Source organism: Diabrotica undecimpunctata, chromosome 3 (assembly GCF_040954645.1).
Source record: "Diabrotica undecimpunctata isolate CICGRU chromosome 3, icDiaUnde3, whole genome shotgun sequence".
Classification (NCBI taxonomy): domain Eukaryota; kingdom Metazoa; phylum Arthropoda; class Insecta; order Coleoptera; family Chrysomelidae; genus Diabrotica; species Diabrotica undecimpunctata.
The window spans coordinates 33,765,600-33,785,557 of record NC_092805.1 but is presented as its reverse complement, the minus strand read 5'-3'; the positions used below and the strand labels follow the sequence as shown (position 1 = coordinate 33,785,557).

The 19,958-nt window shown below is 34.5% G+C and overlaps 1 protein-coding gene across 2 annotated transcripts in view; it reads left to right on the top strand.

Moving 5' to 3' along the window:
• LOC140436662 (D-altritol 5-dehydrogenase-like) overlaps window positions 1-19,958 on the top strand; it is a 33,907-nt gene that overhangs the window by 3,306 nt on the left and 10,643 nt on the right. The window contains exons 2-3 of one of the 2 annotated variants that reach the window (XM_072525668.1): window positions 9,871-10,041; window positions 19,236-19,363. In XM_072525668.1, the coding sequence (XP_072381769.1) occupies window positions 9,901-10,041; window positions 19,236-19,363 (269 nt within the window). In that variant the 5' untranslated portion in view covers window positions 9,871-9,900. Of the gene's footprint in view, window positions 1-9,782; window positions 10,042-19,235; window positions 19,364-19,958 lie in introns of those variants that run through there. The other variant, XM_072525667.1, reaches the window with a different exon arrangement.

Below are 19,958 nucleotides of genomic sequence, written 5' to 3'. Positions count from 1 at the left end.
CTATAAGGAAAACAATTTATTTCAATCCTAGTGAACATGACGTTAGTTTTATTGCGTTTTTTTTTACAAAAATTTGAGAAACCCATCGTTTTTTTGATCATATTTCACGTACCTACAGTTAGTGCAAAGGACTTTTACCACCACTCATTTTAAAGGTCTTTTTAAGCTCTTTTAAAAATATTATATGAGTTTTTGTCGAGAAATGTACCCGTTTTTCGTTATTTAACGTTAAATACTCGTATTGAAAGACAAAAACAAAAACAAACCTTCTTTGAACAGCCATAACTCAGTTAATATTGAATTGAAAATATTCATTAAAAAGCCAATCTTTTTGTATTTTTATGGGCTTTAATTTTAGTCGTTACACTTTTTTTGATAAAACTCTTAGTTTCAGAGCTATTCTTTGAAAAACATGTTTTTTTAACGAAAAATGACACTTTTCAACAGCGAATAACTCAAAAAGTATTGATCTAGAGATCTATTGTTTAAAATTTGTCCTTCTATTGAATAGCGTGGTTATTTTGAGTGAAAAAAATTCCACCCCCACAAAGGGGTGGCAAACACCCCCAGGGTGGAAGCGCACATCGGCACTATATAACTTTTGTTCCTTGAGTAATTATTTACCAACACACAAAATTTCAAATGAATCGAAGTTATAAAGAATTCGGAGGTAAAAACCCTCAGTAACTGATCTAATAGGTTTTAGTCAGTCAATAGTTTAGATCCGATATAAGAAAGACGTTTACCGATATGTTTAAAGATAAAAATTATTTTGATAGGTAATTTAGTGTATTAAAAATTATAAAAAACAGAAGGTGCCCGATATAATTTTGTCCAGACTATAATTAATTAATAATTAAAAAATGACTTAAAGATATTTTATTCAGTACAAAAATTTTATTATTCTATACCATAAATATAAATATAATATTTGTAAAACAATAATTTCAATTAGTGATTTTTATTCTACTTCTCATTCATCGGAACTAAAATTTCCATTATTGTCTTCGCTACATTCGCCATCATCTTCCGTCATTTCGAGAATGTCTTGTACTTTCAAAGGTGTTTGGTTCCCAATAAATTACAGTTTTCAGGCTGAAGTTTTGTACATTCCAACTCAGTTGCATTAAGCCTAACAGAATTACAAAAATAGTTCTTAAATCGTGTGTTAAAATGTGTCACTTGCAGGAAATGGGGTGCTGATCCCAAAGTTGCATTGATGTTTTGCAGGACCTACGTGCGATCAATTTTGGATTACGGATGTGTGTTATACGGATCAGCAAGCAAAACACATTTACTAAAAATAGATCGTATTCAGTTTAAAAGTTTGAGATTAACTTTGGGTGCTATGAAATCAACACCATGCCCCATGTTACTTGCTGAAAGTAATGAAATGCCATTAGAAAATCGTAGAAATTTATTAGCAACAAAATATGTATTAAAATTAAGGGCTAGAACAAGTGGCCTACTAAGTATGCTGTATGAATTATCCATACAAAATCTAGTAAACAATTATTGGAGAATAAAAAATTCACCACCATTAGCAGATGCCTTTCTGGAAACCAATGATTTACCGGTTACACTTTCAACAAATTATATTAAACCATTTTATAAATTAGAATTTAATACAATCTTCAAAAAATTAAATATTATATTTCCGAAATATTCAGATTCACATCAAATAAATAACAAGCTGTTGAACTCCATATTGAGTGAATATACTAATAAAACTATAATTTAAACAGATGGCTCTAAACTGAACGATGGGAAAGTAGGGTCTGCAGTGTATATTCCTTCCAAAAACAAATCACTTAAAATAAAGCTTCCTCCACATTGCTCTATTTACACTGCAGAAGCGGTAGCTATTAGGAAAGCTCTGGATTGGCTAGAGCACGCAAATTTGCAAGATGCTGTGATCATCTCAGACTCTAAGTCAATTCTTAGTGGACTTAATAATACTGAGTTAAACCATAAAACATGTGAGCTGATATGTGACATTAAACAAAAAATGAGAAACAAAGATATAACATTTATTTGGGCAAAAAGTCACTCCGGGATAAAAGGTAATGAAATAGTAGACGAGCTCGCTAAGGATTCTACTCATTCAGGTATACAAGAACATATTTACACAGTATCAGACCTAATCAATTTTTATAATAAAAAAATAAATTTTAACTGGCAAGACAGATGGAAAATATTGGCGAATACTTCAAATAATCATTATTACAAGATCCATCCTACGTTACCATCCCTAACAGAATTACCACACATATTCCATTATAATATATCTAAACGATCAGCAGCAACTATTACAAGATTAAAAACTAGTCACGGTGCTGTTCCTGCCCACCTGGCTAGATTAAACATTATAGAATCAGGAAAGTGTTTATGCGATAATATTTCCCAGTGTGATGTTAATCACATCCTGTTTGGATGTATTAAAAATAAAGCACTCTCATCTACGTTTTATGAGAACCTAGTTAAAAGTAATGTGCAACTTCCTGTAAACATAACCCACCTACTGTCATTGAATCAGAAATCTATATACGAACTCATATGTAATCACTTATATGCATCCGGATATATAATATAAATTTAGTACAATCAAGTTTTTAATTGATAAACATAACATAAATCATTTAAAAATCTGTGGCAAAAGGACTAGTTTCCATGCCAAACACACTATCATCATCATCATCATCAGTTCTTAATTTTTTTTGTTTTAAAGATTTTCAGCATGGTTGTATAGCGTTGGAGTCAAAACTTTTAATTTTTTTCGTTGTCTTCTTTCGCAGCAGAAGTTTTTATAAAATGCGAATCCTGCATCATTTACTCTGTTGCAGTTATTCACGGGCTTCATCAGTTAACGTTTTAAAAACGGTTTGATACCTTTCATTCTGAGAAAATATTTTGAATGACCTAATTTTTCCTTTATAATGCTGCTGTGTAATCGCAACATGTATACGCGTGGAAAGCAGATAAATTTTGACATAATTTTGAACCTCACTTCAGAGCTAAATCGACGTAGTTGATGCGATCAAAGTGTTGGTTATGTAACTTTTTAGTTACTGAAGAGGCTAGACAAGTTGCGGATTGTGAAATTTTGTGCATATTTCCCAGCAAAATCACCAAAACAATCCGCGTATCCGCTTCTGCGTGTAACGTATACAATCAGCTTCTTTGCTTGATACGAGTAGCACAGATGATCTTCTTCTTCTTCTTGTACCGTCCCCATTAACGGAGGTTGGCGACCAAATTTTTAAAAGCTTCTCTGTCTTTTGCAACGTGGAATAATTCGTCTACAGTCATGTTTGTCCAGTCTCGAATATTTCGCAGCCATGACTTCCTCTTTCTACCTATTCCATTTTTGCCATCGACTCTACCCTGCATGATGACCTGCAGAAGACTATATTTATCATTTCTCAGTATGTGTCCAAGGTATGCAGTCTTGCGTACTTTTATTGTTCTAAACAATTTTTGGTCTCGACCTATCCTTCTCAGCACTTCCTCATTGGTGACCCTGGCAGTCCATGGAATTCTCAACATTCTCCGGTATATTCAAAGTTCAAAGGCTTCAAGCTTCTTAATTATTTGCGCTTTTAATGTTCATGTTTCTACCCCGTACAATAGTTGCGACCAGACGTAACATTCAACAAACCTCTCTCAGCGCAGTATTAAGATTTTTGTCACAGAACAATTGCTTGAATTTTAAGAACGCTGCCTTGCCATTTCTATTCGTACCCTGATCTCTTGGTCAGGATCTAATTCTGTGTTAATGTAAGCTCCCAGATATTTATATTTTGTCACTCTCTCTATTTGCGGTCCACCAAGAGTTAGTTGTTCATTACTTATTGGACTCCTTGATACTATCATAAATTTGGTCTTATCTGTGTTGATGTCAAGTCCCATTTGAATGCATTCACTATTTATTGCATCTAGTAAAGTTTGTAATTTTTCTATACTCTCAGCCATAATTACCGTGTCATCTGCAAATCTCATAGTGTTTATGATTTCTCCCCCAATTCTTATTCCCTCATCATGATGATCAACGGTTAAAAATATATTTTTGTTTTGGATAACTCCGCAAATGTTTACTATCCCAATAATCAGCCAAAAAGGGTACCAGTGCCTCTTTAAAACGATAGTTTTTAAGACTTTGCAAAAAATCTTTAAACCTAATTTGTTGAGGTCCTGAAATTTTATATGGAATATCGAATTCCTTTCGAGCCTGACGTTCAAATGATCGAGGGTGACAAACAACGGTCAAATATTAAATGGATTTCAACAGCATTTGTGGAATTTTTATTAGTATTTATTCTACAATTTTTCAAATGTTTGTGGCATAAAGTTACCAATGAGGTGTAAGTAATAAAAACCCTCTATTATTTCTAAGTTAATAAATGTGGGCTCAACAATTTCGATATTTGATTTCAAAGTTTTCGTAAATGTTGCTTTAGGAATTTCAACATTTCACCAGTAGGGGAGACCGGGGAGAGTTCGGACACAGGGAGACATCGGACACATTTGAATTTCGCACATTTTTGAAGATGCACTGTTGTCATTTGGTAAACACAACCTTATTTGTACATAATTATAGGTTATGTATTGACAGCTGTGATTTCGGTCGTAGTCACAGAGTTATCTATTGTGAAGTGTTTTGTCGAGTTTTGTTCTAAAAATATCGGTGCAATCCAGAAGATATATTTTAAAATACATAGACTTACCACGTATAAAACTTTGGTGCTGTAATCTACTATACTTATTTCATTAATTTGCGTTTATGTTGTTGCAATATTTAGGTAAGTTTTTTTATAAACCCATTGTATTACCAATGTTTGCATTAGGGGAGAGTTCGGACACAGTGTCCGAACTCTCCCCTGTGTGTCCGAAGTCTCCCCTGATCTGTAGTTATTCTATTTTTCTCTTACAGCTCATAATGCCCCGTACATATACAAGGGTAACAGAACGACAATTTTCTGCAGACACTATGAAAAATGCCACATCAGAGGTGCTTGACGGCAAATTGAGCATTCGGAATAGCGCCAAAACCTACGGCGTTCCTAAATCTAGTCTTCTAGATTACATAAAGAAAGCTAGAGCTGTGGGTATAGACAACGTAACATTCTCTCCAAATTTCAAGCAATCTCAAGTGTTTACCGATATAATGGAAAAAATGCTTGAAAAATATTTATTAGATTGTTCTTCCATGTTTCATGGACTAACGCCTAAAGCTGCAAGACGTTTAGCTTTTGAATTTGCCAAGAAAAACCATGTTAAAATGCCTACTACATGGAGCGAAAATGAAGAAGCTGGAACAGACTGGTTTTCAGGTTTCATGAAACGTCATCCTGTACTATCTATTAGAACACCTGAAGCCACTAGTCTCGCTAGAATGACGAGTTTTAACAAAGTTACTGTTGAGACGTTTCAAAATAAATTAGAAGAAGTTTTACGTCGTCATTCTTTTGGATCTTCAGCGATTTTCAATTTAGATGAAGTGAGTCAATTAACAATTTTGTTTAGTTATTTTGATAATTAATATCACTTATTTTTTAGACTGGGGTTACTACAGTTCAGCGTGTACCTAAAATAATTGGAAGAAAAGGTCAACATCAAATAGGGCAGGTGACCTCACGTGAACGTGGAGAATTAGTTACACAAGTGGGCATAATTTCTGCTGATGGAAAAGCATTGCCTCCTATATGGGTATTCCCACGGCAACGTTTTGATGAAAACCGCATGATGAAAGGGGTTCCTCAAGTTGCTTTAGGATTAGTATCTCCTTCAGGATGGATGACAAGTGATAATTTTTTGAAAGTACTTAAACATGTTGTCAAAAATACACTCTGCTCTGATACTAATAAAATTTTACTAATCATGGATAACCACGAGTCCCATCTCTCAGTGGAGGGACTTGATTACTGCAAAGAAAATGGAATTACTGTTTTGACACTACCACCTCATACTTCTAATAAGTTACAACCTTTGGACCGAACAGTGTTTGGTCCTTTCAAAAAGTTTTTTAATGATGGTGCTAATTCCTGGATGTTGTCTAATCCTGGTCAGACACTTTCTATATATGACTTGCCTGCTATTTGTTCTTCTGCTTGGGACAGAGCTGCCAATCCAGTTAATATTAAAAGTGGTTTCAAGTGTACAGGTATTTGGCCTTTTGACAGGAATATATTCGGAGAAGAAGAGTTCTTATCTTCTTACGTGACAGATAGACCAATGCCTACTACAGAACCGGAACTCGGAAAAAGAGATTTTGATAGCTTGTCCAAACCGGGGCCAAGCAAAGTTTTAGTTTCTCCGAGTCACTCAACTTCTCCAAACATCATTTCTCCAGAAATGGTTAGACCGTTTCCCAAGGCGCCAGAACGTAAAACATCAAATAGAGGGAGGCCTAAGGGCAAATGTATCATTGCCACGGATACTCCAGAAAAAGACGAAATTGCCAACAGGAAACTAAAACGATCTGTTACAAGGAAAGTAAATCCTAAAAAAAGACAGAAAGTCACTAAAAAAATTGTTGAAACATCTTCTTCTTCTTCCTCTGAAGACATAATGAGCAATGAAAAATCCTCTGACTTCATAGAGCAAGATGACGAAATGGATACAGAAGAAACAAATATTGCAAATGGTCAGTTTATAATTGCCAGAGTTTATGGAAAAACACCAGCTACATTTCGGCACTATGTTGCAGAAATTCAGGAAAAACAGATAAAAGGATACGACGTAAAATTTTATAAAAAACATGCCACTTCTAATCGGTTTATCTCCACTGAAGAAGATGCTTTTGTTATATTTGAAGACATAAAATGTATTTTACCGAAGCCCTTGAAAGATACACGTCAAAGATATGAAAATATGATCTATTTTAATACAGATTTAGAAGATTATTCATTGCATTAATTTTTTAATATCTAAACATGTCTATTTTTTTTAAATACATTTTTATAAGTAACATATGTTGTACTGTCCGAAGTCTCCCAGTACTGTCCGAAGTCTCCCAGTTCCTAGTCCGAAGTCTCCCCGTTTCTGGGGAGACTTCGGACAAATGACCCCCTGCAATATTTTTTTATTTTTGTTGTTAATTTATTGATTTGATATATTCTGCTCTTGATTGGTTATGCCTGAACCTTGGAAGCTTAAGTTAACTACTTTAAAAGGTAAATATATCAATACACTTTTCTAATAAAAATTAATTTTTAAAAATGGTCCGAACTCTCCCCGGTCTCCCCTACATGAAAAAAGTAAAGACGGCATGGGTGCGACTGGAAAAGTGAAGCAATGTTCCAGATTAATTTTCTTTCGTTTGCTAACTGCCAGAAGTCGTCCAAAGATGTCTCGTTCCATTTTCATCACCTTCTTATTTTTATCTTTAGTCATGAGAACTTTTGTAATGTTTTGAGAAGCTAAATTGATGATTTTGTTACGTTTTATAGGTTTCTTAAATCTTTCAGGAGTTAAAGAGCAATTTGAAATAAACTCTAATTTTTGTTGACTGCCATTTTCTTTGACGTTCAGCAGGAAATGCTGAAAATCAAATGGATTCATCGTTTATTTTATTCCTTTTATGATACTATCCAAGTTTCTTGTGTCCTTTTGAATTTTGCTTTTTTGCAAAGAGTGCGAAGTATCATCTTTATTAGTTAATCCAATATTTTGTTTCACAGTTGATAATATTTTTTTTGCCCTTATGCTGTGGCTGAGTTCTCATGGTTTGTACTTACTGTTAGTGTTAAATTTTTTTGTTAAACTCACTTTTAGAATTTAAAATAAAACTCATTTTTTAATTATTAATTAATTATAGTCTGGACAAAATTATATCGAGCACCTCTTGTTTTTTATAATTTTTAACATACCAAATTACATATTATCAAAATAATTTTTATCAATTAAACAGATCGACGAAGGTCTTTGTTACATCTGATCCTTTACTATTTATTATTAAAAGCAACGGAGGCAACAGCCATGTTCAAACTTTTAGAGCTGGAATTCAAGAGCTTGTTGTACTCTCGGTTGATATAAAATCCTGACCTTTTTGTGCTTATTGAAATTTGTGTAATATCTGTTGTGGGTTGTTCCTTGATGTTTGTTTGATTTAATGCCATACTATTTCAGTGACATTTAGGCAGAACTGTTAGCAGGCCAAGAAAGGACGTTATATTCTGATTTCTAAACCAGTTTTTTGTGGTTCTGGCTATATGATAGGCGGCTCCGTCCAACAAAAAAATGTAATGCATGCCAACATTTAATTTAACAATGCTTGGTAGGCTGTTTTAAAGTATTTGTTGACAAATCCAATTGGAAAAAGGCCAAATTGTCTCAATAAAAGAGAAGACGGCATACGGTTACCTTCGACTTGGATATCTCTCATAAAGAAAATACCGTCCGCTCCACTCGTAAATCAAAATCCTACCTTCAGAAATGTTCGCGCCAACCCCAGCACCAATTCCCGCGCCAATCCCACGCTGTCCCCCATGCCAACCTCCACCCAAGCCACGTCACCATCGACGGTATAAATGACTCATCTTCTACTCCCAGCACCACTAATGCTTTGATTAGTGATCAGTGAAGTAGTGTCTGGGAACTCAGGAGCTTTATAGAAGCGGGTGGGGGCTATGGTTCTGGAGTTCTCAAAATAAATTTTGTGACCTGACAATGGAATGATTATAAATAATATTTTGGACTCTACAGTTTATTTGGGCTATATAATATCAGGGGTAGTGCGCACAAGGAATTTCATACATTGCGTGTTGTTGTGAATTCTTCCGTCTTTTGGGTTGAACTGCGTCGATTATTATTGGGCCGAGTTTTCGACATTCTCTTTAACGTCTTCTTCAGGGCTTCTGAGGTCTCAGTCTCGGCACTTGAACAAGAAGAAGAAGTGTGTTTAATATTTTTGGTATCCCGGAGAGTTTGGTACTTAGATGTTAAAAGATAAGGAACTGAAAAACTATATGTATGTATGGTATTTGTACCATACATACTTTGTATGCTAAAGTAAATAATAATAAATTCCGATAAGGAATTTATTTACTATAAAATAAATAACCACTGGATCTGAAAAACGGGTAACAAATATTTTATGTATATATATTTCGACGAGTTTAAAAATCTAATTTTTTTTACTAATTGTGCAAATATATTGACTGAATATAAAAGGGCTGCTAGGCGGTCTATGGTTTGTTTAGTTGCTTTAACTTAGCGCACCGTTAACTTGCTATAACTGTGTTGAAAAAATGTAGTCAACGTTTACCCCAGTAAAGAGTGATTTCTTCTTAATTTACAAACAAAGACGGTAGTTTAAATTAAATAGACATAATGCTAATGAATGTCAAATGCCGGTTGCTACTGTTAGAACTATAGTCCCAATAATAAGATAGGAGTGAGTGAATCTACTCTTTACACAGGCTTTTTAGGGAGAGGAAATATAAATGTAGCGCCTCCTAAAAAATCAACAGTAAGAAATTGTCATTGATGAAGGTATTGAATGTATATGAAGAGATCCCAACACTTGTCAGCTTTGTAAGGGTTGTAGAGGAAAACGAAACTTTGACTCATATAGGATGAAAAACCTTGGCTCACTTTTCTTTTTCAATACGAGAATTTTTTTTTAATTCTCTTATTGAATTAAACGAAAATATTTGCTATTATTTTTAATAAATTGTCTTATCATTGGAATGACCCCGTATAAGACATTTCAAAACAAATGTATATACCATAATCTCTACATAAGTGAAATTTATAACCAGTGTATATTTTTAGACATCGTTAATTAAAAGCAGTGAAAAGTTATTCGATGCAAACATACATGATAAATTATCTTATCTAGTTCTGTTGCTAAAATCATTTGTTTTTCAGTTTTCGCCGTAACAAGAAGTTTTTGAAGCGATGGAAGCGCTACGATTTACGTCAAAAATTAAAAAATTAGAATTGGTAAATGTGCCCATACCGAAAATTACACAACCAAATCAAGTGCTGATCAAAGTTGCTTACTCTGGAATTTGTGGAACAGATCTTCACATTATTTCGGTAGGTTGTTTTTTTTATTTTTAATAGTTTTTATGGTGTAATTAATACTGGCTATATCCTTCGTACAATTTTTTCTTCTTCAAATGCTGTCTCCCAATCAGAGGTTATATATATCATCATCACTATCTTTACTCTATCCACCGCTGCTCTGAATAGGTTTATCGAACTGCATTTAAACCTGTCCCTTAAATTTTTCAACAATGACGTTCTCCTTCCCACACTCCTTCCTCCTTTTATATTTCCCTGTATCATCAATCTTAGCACTTCATATCGCTGTTTCTTCATTACGTGCCCCACATATTGTAACTTTTTTATTTAACTTGTGTCTATTATTTCGTACTCTTTGCCCACTTCTCGCAATACTTTGTGTTGGTTTTCTTCTGTGTCCATGCTATTCTAAGTATCCTTCTGTAGAACTATATTTGAAATGACTGTAGCTTATTTATGTGTTCTTGTTTCAATGTCCAGGGCTCTTACTCCCAGTTCTAATCTAAGGTCTTTATTGGTTAGAATTGTTTTTATTTTTACAAACGTATTTCTTGCTATTCCTATCACGGCTCTTATTTTTGTTATTTGGTTATTATTATTCTGAAATCCAGATTCCCAAGTATTTTTATTTTCAACCCTTTCTATCAGTACGTCTATAAAATGTATGTTCGTTTATATATTTGTTTTCTTTGTGATTATCATATATATAGCCCGCTTTCACAGAAACTGCTTGTCTTGTTTAGTAGTAGTTGGAGCTGTTTAGCAGACCTTGCTATAAACACGGTGTCATCTGCATATATTATGTTGTTTTAGTTCCTTAGTTAATTCACGTTCAGATAGTAATACTTCTTCAAAAATGGATTCATTATGTACATTGAATAGTAATGAAGCTTAAGACAAGACAAAAGGCCTAACCAACAAAATCAATAAACTAACACCTTTATCAGATTAACAACAAGGATTCTGATCTGGAAGATAAGACAAATCACAGAAAAGGCCATCGAGTATATCGTATTTTTTATAGACCAGACAAAGGCTTTCCATTACATCCAAGTCGAAGACGTCTTACACCTACTATATAAAAGAAACATACCAATCAATATTATACAAACCATCGAAAACATCCACTTCCATAATCGAATACAGGCAAAGATAAATGGAAAAATAATACAGTGTAGATCAGTACAAAGCGGAGTCAGACAGAGTGACTCGTGAAGCCCACTTCTCTTTAATATAATTATGGACGAAATAATACAAGCAGTACGTAAAAGTCATGGTTACAGAATGGGGAACAAAGAAATCCAAATATTATGTTATGCAGACGACGCCGCATTAATCGCCGCGACAGGAGACGAGCTCCAAAGATTAACACATATCTTTAATATAACAGCCAAGAAATACAATGTGATGATCATCATCATCATCCAGCCTCAAGAGTCCACAGCTGAACATAGGCCTCTTCCTCATGTTTCCAACCCCGTCTATCTTGCGCCGCTCTCATCCAGTTTTTATTGAGTCTTCTTAAATCAAAATCCACAAGGAAAATAATTCCTGTAGCTGGCTGTATACCACGTATAACAAAAGAGGTTAGTCTTTGTATATGGGTATATTTTATTTTATAAAAACCCTTAAAAGGGCAACATTACAAGCACGAACGTTTTCGGAACAACTGTTCCATCATCAGGTTAAAATGCAGGTTAACATGCCTGAGCCACCAAAATATTTGGGTAAAAACCCTTTAAATTGAAAAATGTTACCGAAGAATGTACATGATGTTTATAATACTATATGATGTTTAATATTTTAATTAGATTTTACTTCAGGTAACATACACCCATGCTTAAGTGAGTTCCAGTGTCCGGAGAGTAAACCTCTTCAAACGGACTACGGTTGGCAACTCTTACGGAGTTGCCAACCGTAGTCCGTTTGAAGAGGTTTACTCTCCGGACACTGGAACTCACTTAAGCATGGGTGTATGTTACCTGAAGTAAAATCTAATTAAAATATTAAACATCATATAGTATTATAAACATCATGTACATTCTTCGGTAACATTTTTCAATTTAAAGGGTTTTTACCCAAATATTTTGGTGGCTCAGGCATGTTAACCTGCATTTTAACCTGATGATGGAACAGTTGTTCCGAAAACGTTCGTGCTTGTAATGTTGCCCTTTTAAGGGTTTTTATAAAATAAAATATACCCATATACAAAGACTAACCTCTTTTCTTCTTAAATCGTCAGTCCATCTTGTAGGTGGTCGACCGACGCTTCTCTTGTCTTCCCTTGGCCTCCATTCCAATAACCTCTTTGTCCATCGCCCATCTGTCATTCTGGCTATGTGTCCTGCCCATCTCCATTTTAGTCTGGCTATCTTCTCGATGATGTCAGTCACTCCGGTTCTTTTCCTGATTTCGTTGGTTATTCTGTCTCGCAGAGTTATTCCTAACATGGAACGCTCCATTCTTCTCTGCGTGACTCTCAGTTTGGTAGCTGCTGCTTTTGTTAAGGTAAGTGTTTCTGCTCCGTACGTCAAGACTGGGAGGACGCACTGATCAAATACCTTTCTCTTTAGGCATGTGGGCAGCTCACTTTTAAAAGTTTCTCTCAGTTTTCCAAATGCTGCCCACCCAAGGCCGATTCTTCTCTTCAGTTCATGAGTCTGGTTATCCCTGCCGATCAAAATTTCATGTCCCAGGTATTTATATCTATCTACGAGTTCTATTTCTTTTCCACCAATACTGATATTCTGGTTGGGTACCAAATTGGTCATGATTTTTGTTTTCGAGATATTTATATTTAAACCTACACTTTCTGTAGCCACAACGAGTTCCTGTACCATCTCTCTTGCCATACCTAGATCTTCAGCTATTATAAGTATATCATCGGCGAAACGTAAGTTGTTTAGATATTCTCCATCTATTTTTATTCCCTTTGTCATCCAATCCAAATTCTTAAAAGCATGTTCTAGCACCGTATTAAAAAGTTTAGGTGACATTGGGTCTCCTTGTCTAACCCCCCGTTCTATTTTTATGCGATTACTGTTAGTATGTAATCTGACAGTGGTTGTTGCCTGCAGGTATATTTTGTATATTAATTTAGTATATCTATAATCTAGCCTGCATTCTTTAAGCGCCTGTAATATTTTGCTTAGCTCAACTGTGTCAAAGGCTTTGTGAAAATCGATAAATATTAGAACTAGAGGTTTATTGTATTCCACTGCTTTCTCTATTAGGGTTTTTATACTTTGTAGATGGTCATTTGTTCCGTAACTTTTTCGGAATCCTGCCTGTTCCCTTGGTTGATAAGTCTCTAATTTTCTTTCCATTCTCTTAACTAGTATTCGCGTAAACAACTTATATATATGGCTGAGGAGGCTAATCGGTCTGTAATTCTCTAAATTTGCTTTATCTCCTGCTTTGTGTAATAGAATCATAGTAGCGTTGTTCCAGTCTGTTGGAATATTGGCGCTGTGAAGGCAGATATTGAAAAGTTGTTTAATTTTTTCAAGTAATACATCCCCTCCAATTTTTAGTGCTTCTGATACTATTCCATCTTCACCCAAGGTTCGATTATTTTTCATTTTCTTCAGGGCTTGTTTGATTTCTGATTTTGTTATATCGGGCATTAAATCTGATCCTTGGTTTAATACCCCAGTTTTTAGTGTAATTGGAGGTTCCGTATTGTTATCTTTTTTTCTTGATCTATATAACTCTGTGTAGAACTCTTCGACTATTCTTAATATTTCATCTCTGTTCGTTGTTTCTTCTTCAGTGCTGTTTCTCAGTTTGTTAATTTCTATTTTCCCCTTTTGTACGCTCCTCTTCAAAACTTTCATGTTCTTATTTTGCTCTATTGCCTGTTTTGTTTTTTCTACATTGTAGTTTCTTATGTCTTTTCTTATTGCCTTTGTGATCGTCTTATTTATTTGATTTATCGCTTCTTTGCTTGTAGTGTTATCTGCTTTCATTTGTCGCCTTAGTTCTATAAGGGTTTCCGTGGGTTGACTCAGTTTTTCATCTTTTTTGCTTGTCGGACAATATTTAGTTTGAGCCTGTTGTATTGTGTTGACTATTTGTTTGTTCAATATATTGATGTCTGCTGTTGTGGTATCTTTCAATGAATTACCAATATATTTTTCGAACTCCTGAATGTTAGTTGGTTTTGTCCATTTCTTTGGTTGTTTCTTATTTATCATTTTGAGTCTTTCTTTTTCGGTTGATATCGTTATTTTAGCTCTTACTAACCTATGATCACTGCTTGTACTGAACTGGTTTATCACATTTACGTCTTTAAATAATTCTTTTTTGTTTGTTAAGAAATAGTCGATTTCGTTCCTTGTTTTTCCATCAGGACTTTCCCATGTCCATCTTCTGTGTTTTTTCTTTTTAAAGAAGCTGTTCATTTGATAAAGATTGTTTTCCAAAAGGAAAGTCAGTAGTTGTTTGCCTCTATCATTTCTGCCTTCGCTTCCAAAATTTCCCAATATTATTTCAGAGGGGTCTTCCTTAGTGCCTATTTTGGCGTTGAAATCACCACCTATTATTAAGAAGTGGCCAGGATTTTCCTTGATTGCACAAGATATTTGGTCGTAGAATATTTGGACTTCTTCGTCTGGATGTCCTGTAGTAGGGGCGTACACTTGAATGAACTTTAGGATATATCTGGCGTTTATTTTGATGTTTAAGTAGACCACTCTTGTTGAGATTTGGTTTATTGACACAATTCTGTTAGAAATTCTTTTGTGAATAAAGAAGCCGACGCCTCCGACTGTCGATTCCTCTTCTCCTTTGTAATAAAATAAATGGCCTGATGGGAGTGAGTTAAGACTCTCTCCCTTTTTTCTAACTTCGCTGATACCTACAATATCCCAGTTCACTTTTGAGAGTTCTTCCTCCATTTCTTCGAATCTTTCTTCGGTAGAGAGTGACCGAGCATTATATGTGGCGATGTTGAGGTTTATCTTTTTGACGCACATTGAATAGGGTTGGTTTACAGTGGTCGGGTTTTTGGCATTTAAACACCGTGCTTGCGTAGCATGTTGGTGAGTATTCATATTTATTCCCACGAGTAGCTTGGGAACGTTGGTCGATTCCTGTAGAGCCCCGCGTACAGGAACAAGGCTAATATTCAATGGGATTTCGCCCGGTGTCCCAAGAGCATCGTTAGCGGCCGCGTGACGTGCAACCATTCAGTTTTTAGCACGATAGCTTCCACCTTAACTTACGGTGGTCCCATCATCAATGTGATGATATCAGCAGAAAAAATTAAATTTATGACAACATCTAAATACCCACTACGATGTAAAATCGAAATTGATGGGAAAATAATAAAGCAGGAAGCAAGGTTTAGATTTCTGGGAATAGATAAACCAGTTACGGAGATGTTGAAGAAGAAGTACGACAACAAAGCTTAAAAGCAAGTAAAGCGACGGGATCTCTTAATGACACAATCTAGAAGAACAAACACCTAAGACAAGACACAAAAACAAGAATCTATAAAGCAGCAATTAGACCCATATTAACATACACGACGGAGACGAGACCTGACACATCTAAAACGAGACTACTAGACTACTAGAAAGACCAGAGATGAAAATAGTCCGACGAATATCAGGGAAAAGTCTGTTGGATAGGGATAGAAGCGTAAACATAAGAATAGCATGCAATATACAAGACATAAATGGATGGGTGACAAAACGGAAACAGGAGTGGAACGAACACATTTGTAGAATGGCAGAGGATAGCATAGTACGAATAGTACGAGATAAGTCACCAAATGGACGAAGAAGTATTGACAGACCAAGAAAAAGATGGTGCGATAATTTAAACAATTTAGAAGGCTAATATTGAAGAAGTAACAGGCTTTAAAGCCCAAATACAAGAAGAAAGAAGAAGAAGAATAGTAATGGAGACATAATATATCCCTGCCTAACTTCTCTTCTGATTTCTGTTTCTGAACCAGCTTTATTATCTATTACAATTTGGGCTCTTTTACATGGTTTACCATGTATTATTTTCAAGAATAATTTTAGAACGTGACTTATTAATGATATTATGCTGTATTCACTGCAGTCTTTGGCGTTTTTATTTTTAGGAATAGTGCAAAAGGTAGAGGGTAGCCATTGGGTCGGTATATGTCCTGTTTTGTATATTGTGTTAAATAAGACTATTATAATGTCTAAGGTTTCATCATTTATGCGTTTTAAGCTTTCTACTGGGATTTGTTCTGGACTTACTACTTTGCCATTTTTGCTACTTTTTAATGCCACTTTAAAACTACACCATCTTTGACTTATAATTTTATCTGTTCTGTTCTATTGTCTTTAAATAACTCATTTATGTATTCTATCCATCTCTTTAATTTTTCGTTAGTATTCAACACTGAACCTCTCCCGATGGAAAAGTAAAAAATCAGATAGATCATGTCCTAATTGAAAGCAAACATGATAAGGCAATAATCGATAGCAGGAGTTACAGAGGGGTATATACCAACAGTGACCATACACTAATAATAGAAAAATTAAAACAAAAACTACCAATAATACCGAAACCTGTTAGAGATAGATTAAATTACCAATTAGAGCGCCTTCAAGAGAAGTAGGTAGTAAACAAACTAAAGGAAGAAATAAATAAAACGCTAGAGAATCCAGTCAAACGAGATATAAAAGAAGAATGACAGACCATACAGACAGCCATGTCGAAAGCAGCGGAAAAGTGTATAGGAAGGGAGCGTATAAAAGATGGCAAGACTGTTTCTATGAAGAATGTAGGAATGCTTTGGCAAGAAGAAACAAGGTAAAACTATAAAGAGATAGAGAAAATACCCAAAATGCCATCGAAAACTATGTCACGAGAAGAAAAGAAGTTAAAATAATTTGTAGAAAAAGAAAAGGGAACAGTTAGAAAAGCAATTGAAAACATAGAAGAAGCCTACATAAACAAAGACGTAAAAAACTTTTACTGATAAGTTAATAAATCCAGAGAAACTAAAAAGAATAATCCACAGTATTGAAGAAACAAAGAAGGTTAATTTCCAGGAGAAACAACAGCAAAATTAAACAGATGGGCGGAATACATCGAAGATCTATTAAATACAGACCAACAAGAGGAACGCGAGGGAAATTAGAATTGGCAAGAAGATGAAGAAGGGAAGCACAAGGAACCAACTTTGAACGAAGTCGAAGAAATAATAAAATACCTAAAAAATAACAAAAGTGCAGGAGAAAGTGGTATCCCAGCTGAGATTTTTAAGGAAGGTGGCGAAAGAAAGAATATTTTACTTAACATTAGTAATTTTGCAAAAGGAAATGCCGAAACAATGAAATAGCGCTCTTATTTGTCTTATTTATAAAAAATTAAACAAAATGGAGGGCGAAAACTATAGAAGTATAGCCATATTAGAACTTGCAAAAATTATTAGGAAAAGATTAATAAAATATGATAACAAAGTGATTGGAGAATACCAGGGAGGTTTGAGACCAGGAAAAACAACTACTGATCAAATAAATATGTTAAAATCAATACAAAATAATAGCTACAAACAAAACTTAGGATAACATATGTTATTTATCGATTTTAAACAAGCATATGACTCCATAAATCTAACGATGCTATATGAGTTCATAAGAATATTAGAAATACCAGAAAAGCTTATAAGGCTAGTAAGAATGACGTTTAGGAACACGATAAATAGGATAACAATAGAAGAAAGAGTTTCATGGCAGTTCAGAGTGAATAGAGGTTTAATACAAGGGGATCCGCTATCAACGAATTTATTTAACCTAGTATTAAAACAAATCGTACGAAGATCGAATATTAGCACAAACAGAAACATTTTCAACAGCAGTGAACAGTGCATAGCGTACGTTAATGAGGTGGTGATACTAGCGAGAACAAAAAAACATCTAGAAAAAGATTTACAGAAATTTGAACGAGAAGCGAAAGGATACGGATTAACAATAAACCAAACAAAACGAAATATATGTAATTGAGAGGAGACATAACAAATAATAACAAACATATCAAGATAAACGGAGCAGATACTGTTATAGTTTTAAAACAGTGTCTGAAAAAGAATTTGAATCCTTAGGAGTAACCATAACGAACACGGAAAAATAAAGGAAAAGAGATAGACAAAAGATTAATGAAGGGAAGTAGAGTGATAGGGTCACTAAATTTAATACTGAAAGCAAAAAATGTGATAAGAATAGCTAAACTGCGAGTCTACGAGACAGTAATCAGACCCACAGTGATGAATGCCAGCGAAACGTGGATTATGAGCCAGCAGCAAGAAAATAAAGTAAAGATCTGGGAAAGAAAGGTGCTTAGAAAAATATTTGGAGGAATAAAGACGGCAGAGAATATTTGGAGAAGACGAACTAATAAAGAAATAATGAAGATGTATGGAAAACCAATAATTACGGCAAAAATACGAGCCCAAACAGGTAGATGGCTGGGTCACATTATACGAATGCCAAAGAATCGAAATGTTAAAACAATACTGAAGGAGAGATAAATGGGGAAAAAAGAAGAGGACGTCCAAACAAGAAATGCTTGAAAGCAGTAAAGCATGACGTGTGAGAAATAGGCGTGAGAGATTGGAGAGAGAAAGCCAGGGACCGAAAAAAATGGATAGAAATAACCAAGTTTTTGGAAGCCAGGGGCCTACAAGGCATGTAGTGCTGTTATATCATCGGGATATATCGGAACAGTGAAACGATCGGGAGCTCGGCATTTATACTGTGGCGTATTTACGAAGTATTATGTATTGCTAAATGCTAGTTGATGATATCTGCTATTGAATCAAACTTATTTGCTTATCCAATACCACTGAAATGAGTCATAGTGACAAAACTTCATGATAATTGGTATTTACTGCCAATGTATGTGGTATCTGCAGGAGAATCGTGCACGGGTGTTTTTTTAAGATACAAAAATCTTATGACTACAAAATGAATTGAAATAAAAACTGATCGAAAGGGGTAAAAAATGCAGTTAACGTGGTATACATAATATAGAAACAGATTGATGTGAGATAGGCTTCGAAGAATATTGGCTTAAGTTTCCAATAAAAAAAAAATGAGAAATATTTAAAATATGTACTCGTCAATTATTGTTTATTTAATGTCTCTATTATATTGGCATAATGATGTAGTTTACACTTGTCTCTGGAATGTAAAAGTGATAAATCATTTATTATTTTTCAGGGCGAATTTCCGTGTAATGATAAAGAAACTTTCACTCTAGGACACGAATTTTCAGGAACAGTTGTAGAAACAGGAGCTAATGTAATTTCCTTCAAAAAAGGGGACAAAGTTTCTGTAGATCCTAATAGGTATGTGACTTATAGAAATAATATCTAAAATTATCTTCAAAATTAAACAATTCTGTCTATAACTCCTTTAGAATCATTTTGACTGCAATATTAAAAAAAAATGTTGCCAAAAATTTTGACAAAAATGTCAAAAAAAGAAGAATTTCCACATATTAAGTAACAGGATATATATAGAATATGGGCATTCACAAACAGAAATTAACACTGAGATGAGACAGATGATTTTAGGTTTAAAATTAATTAATCTAAAGGATTGCATCATTAAACAAGAATGTTATTAAAATTTTAATTAGTATTAACATAAGAGGGGATAAAAACCAGTGAAGATTAAAAATTAATTAACTTGAATAGTATATTGTGTATCTAGAGGAAAAAGTAATATATTTTCGAACGAAGATGCAGATTAGTGGTTAAAAAGCGGAGCATGAGCATCGATGTCCGGAAATGTGTTTTTACTCAGTGTACTCTGTGGTCTCTTGACGCTCTACGACCGCCGCTCTTGATTAGGATCTTAAATTCTTTGGTTCCATCCTCGTGTTCGGGGAGTTAAACGGGATTCCGGCCTCTACGTACGAGAAGTTTCGCCGGGCCTCTG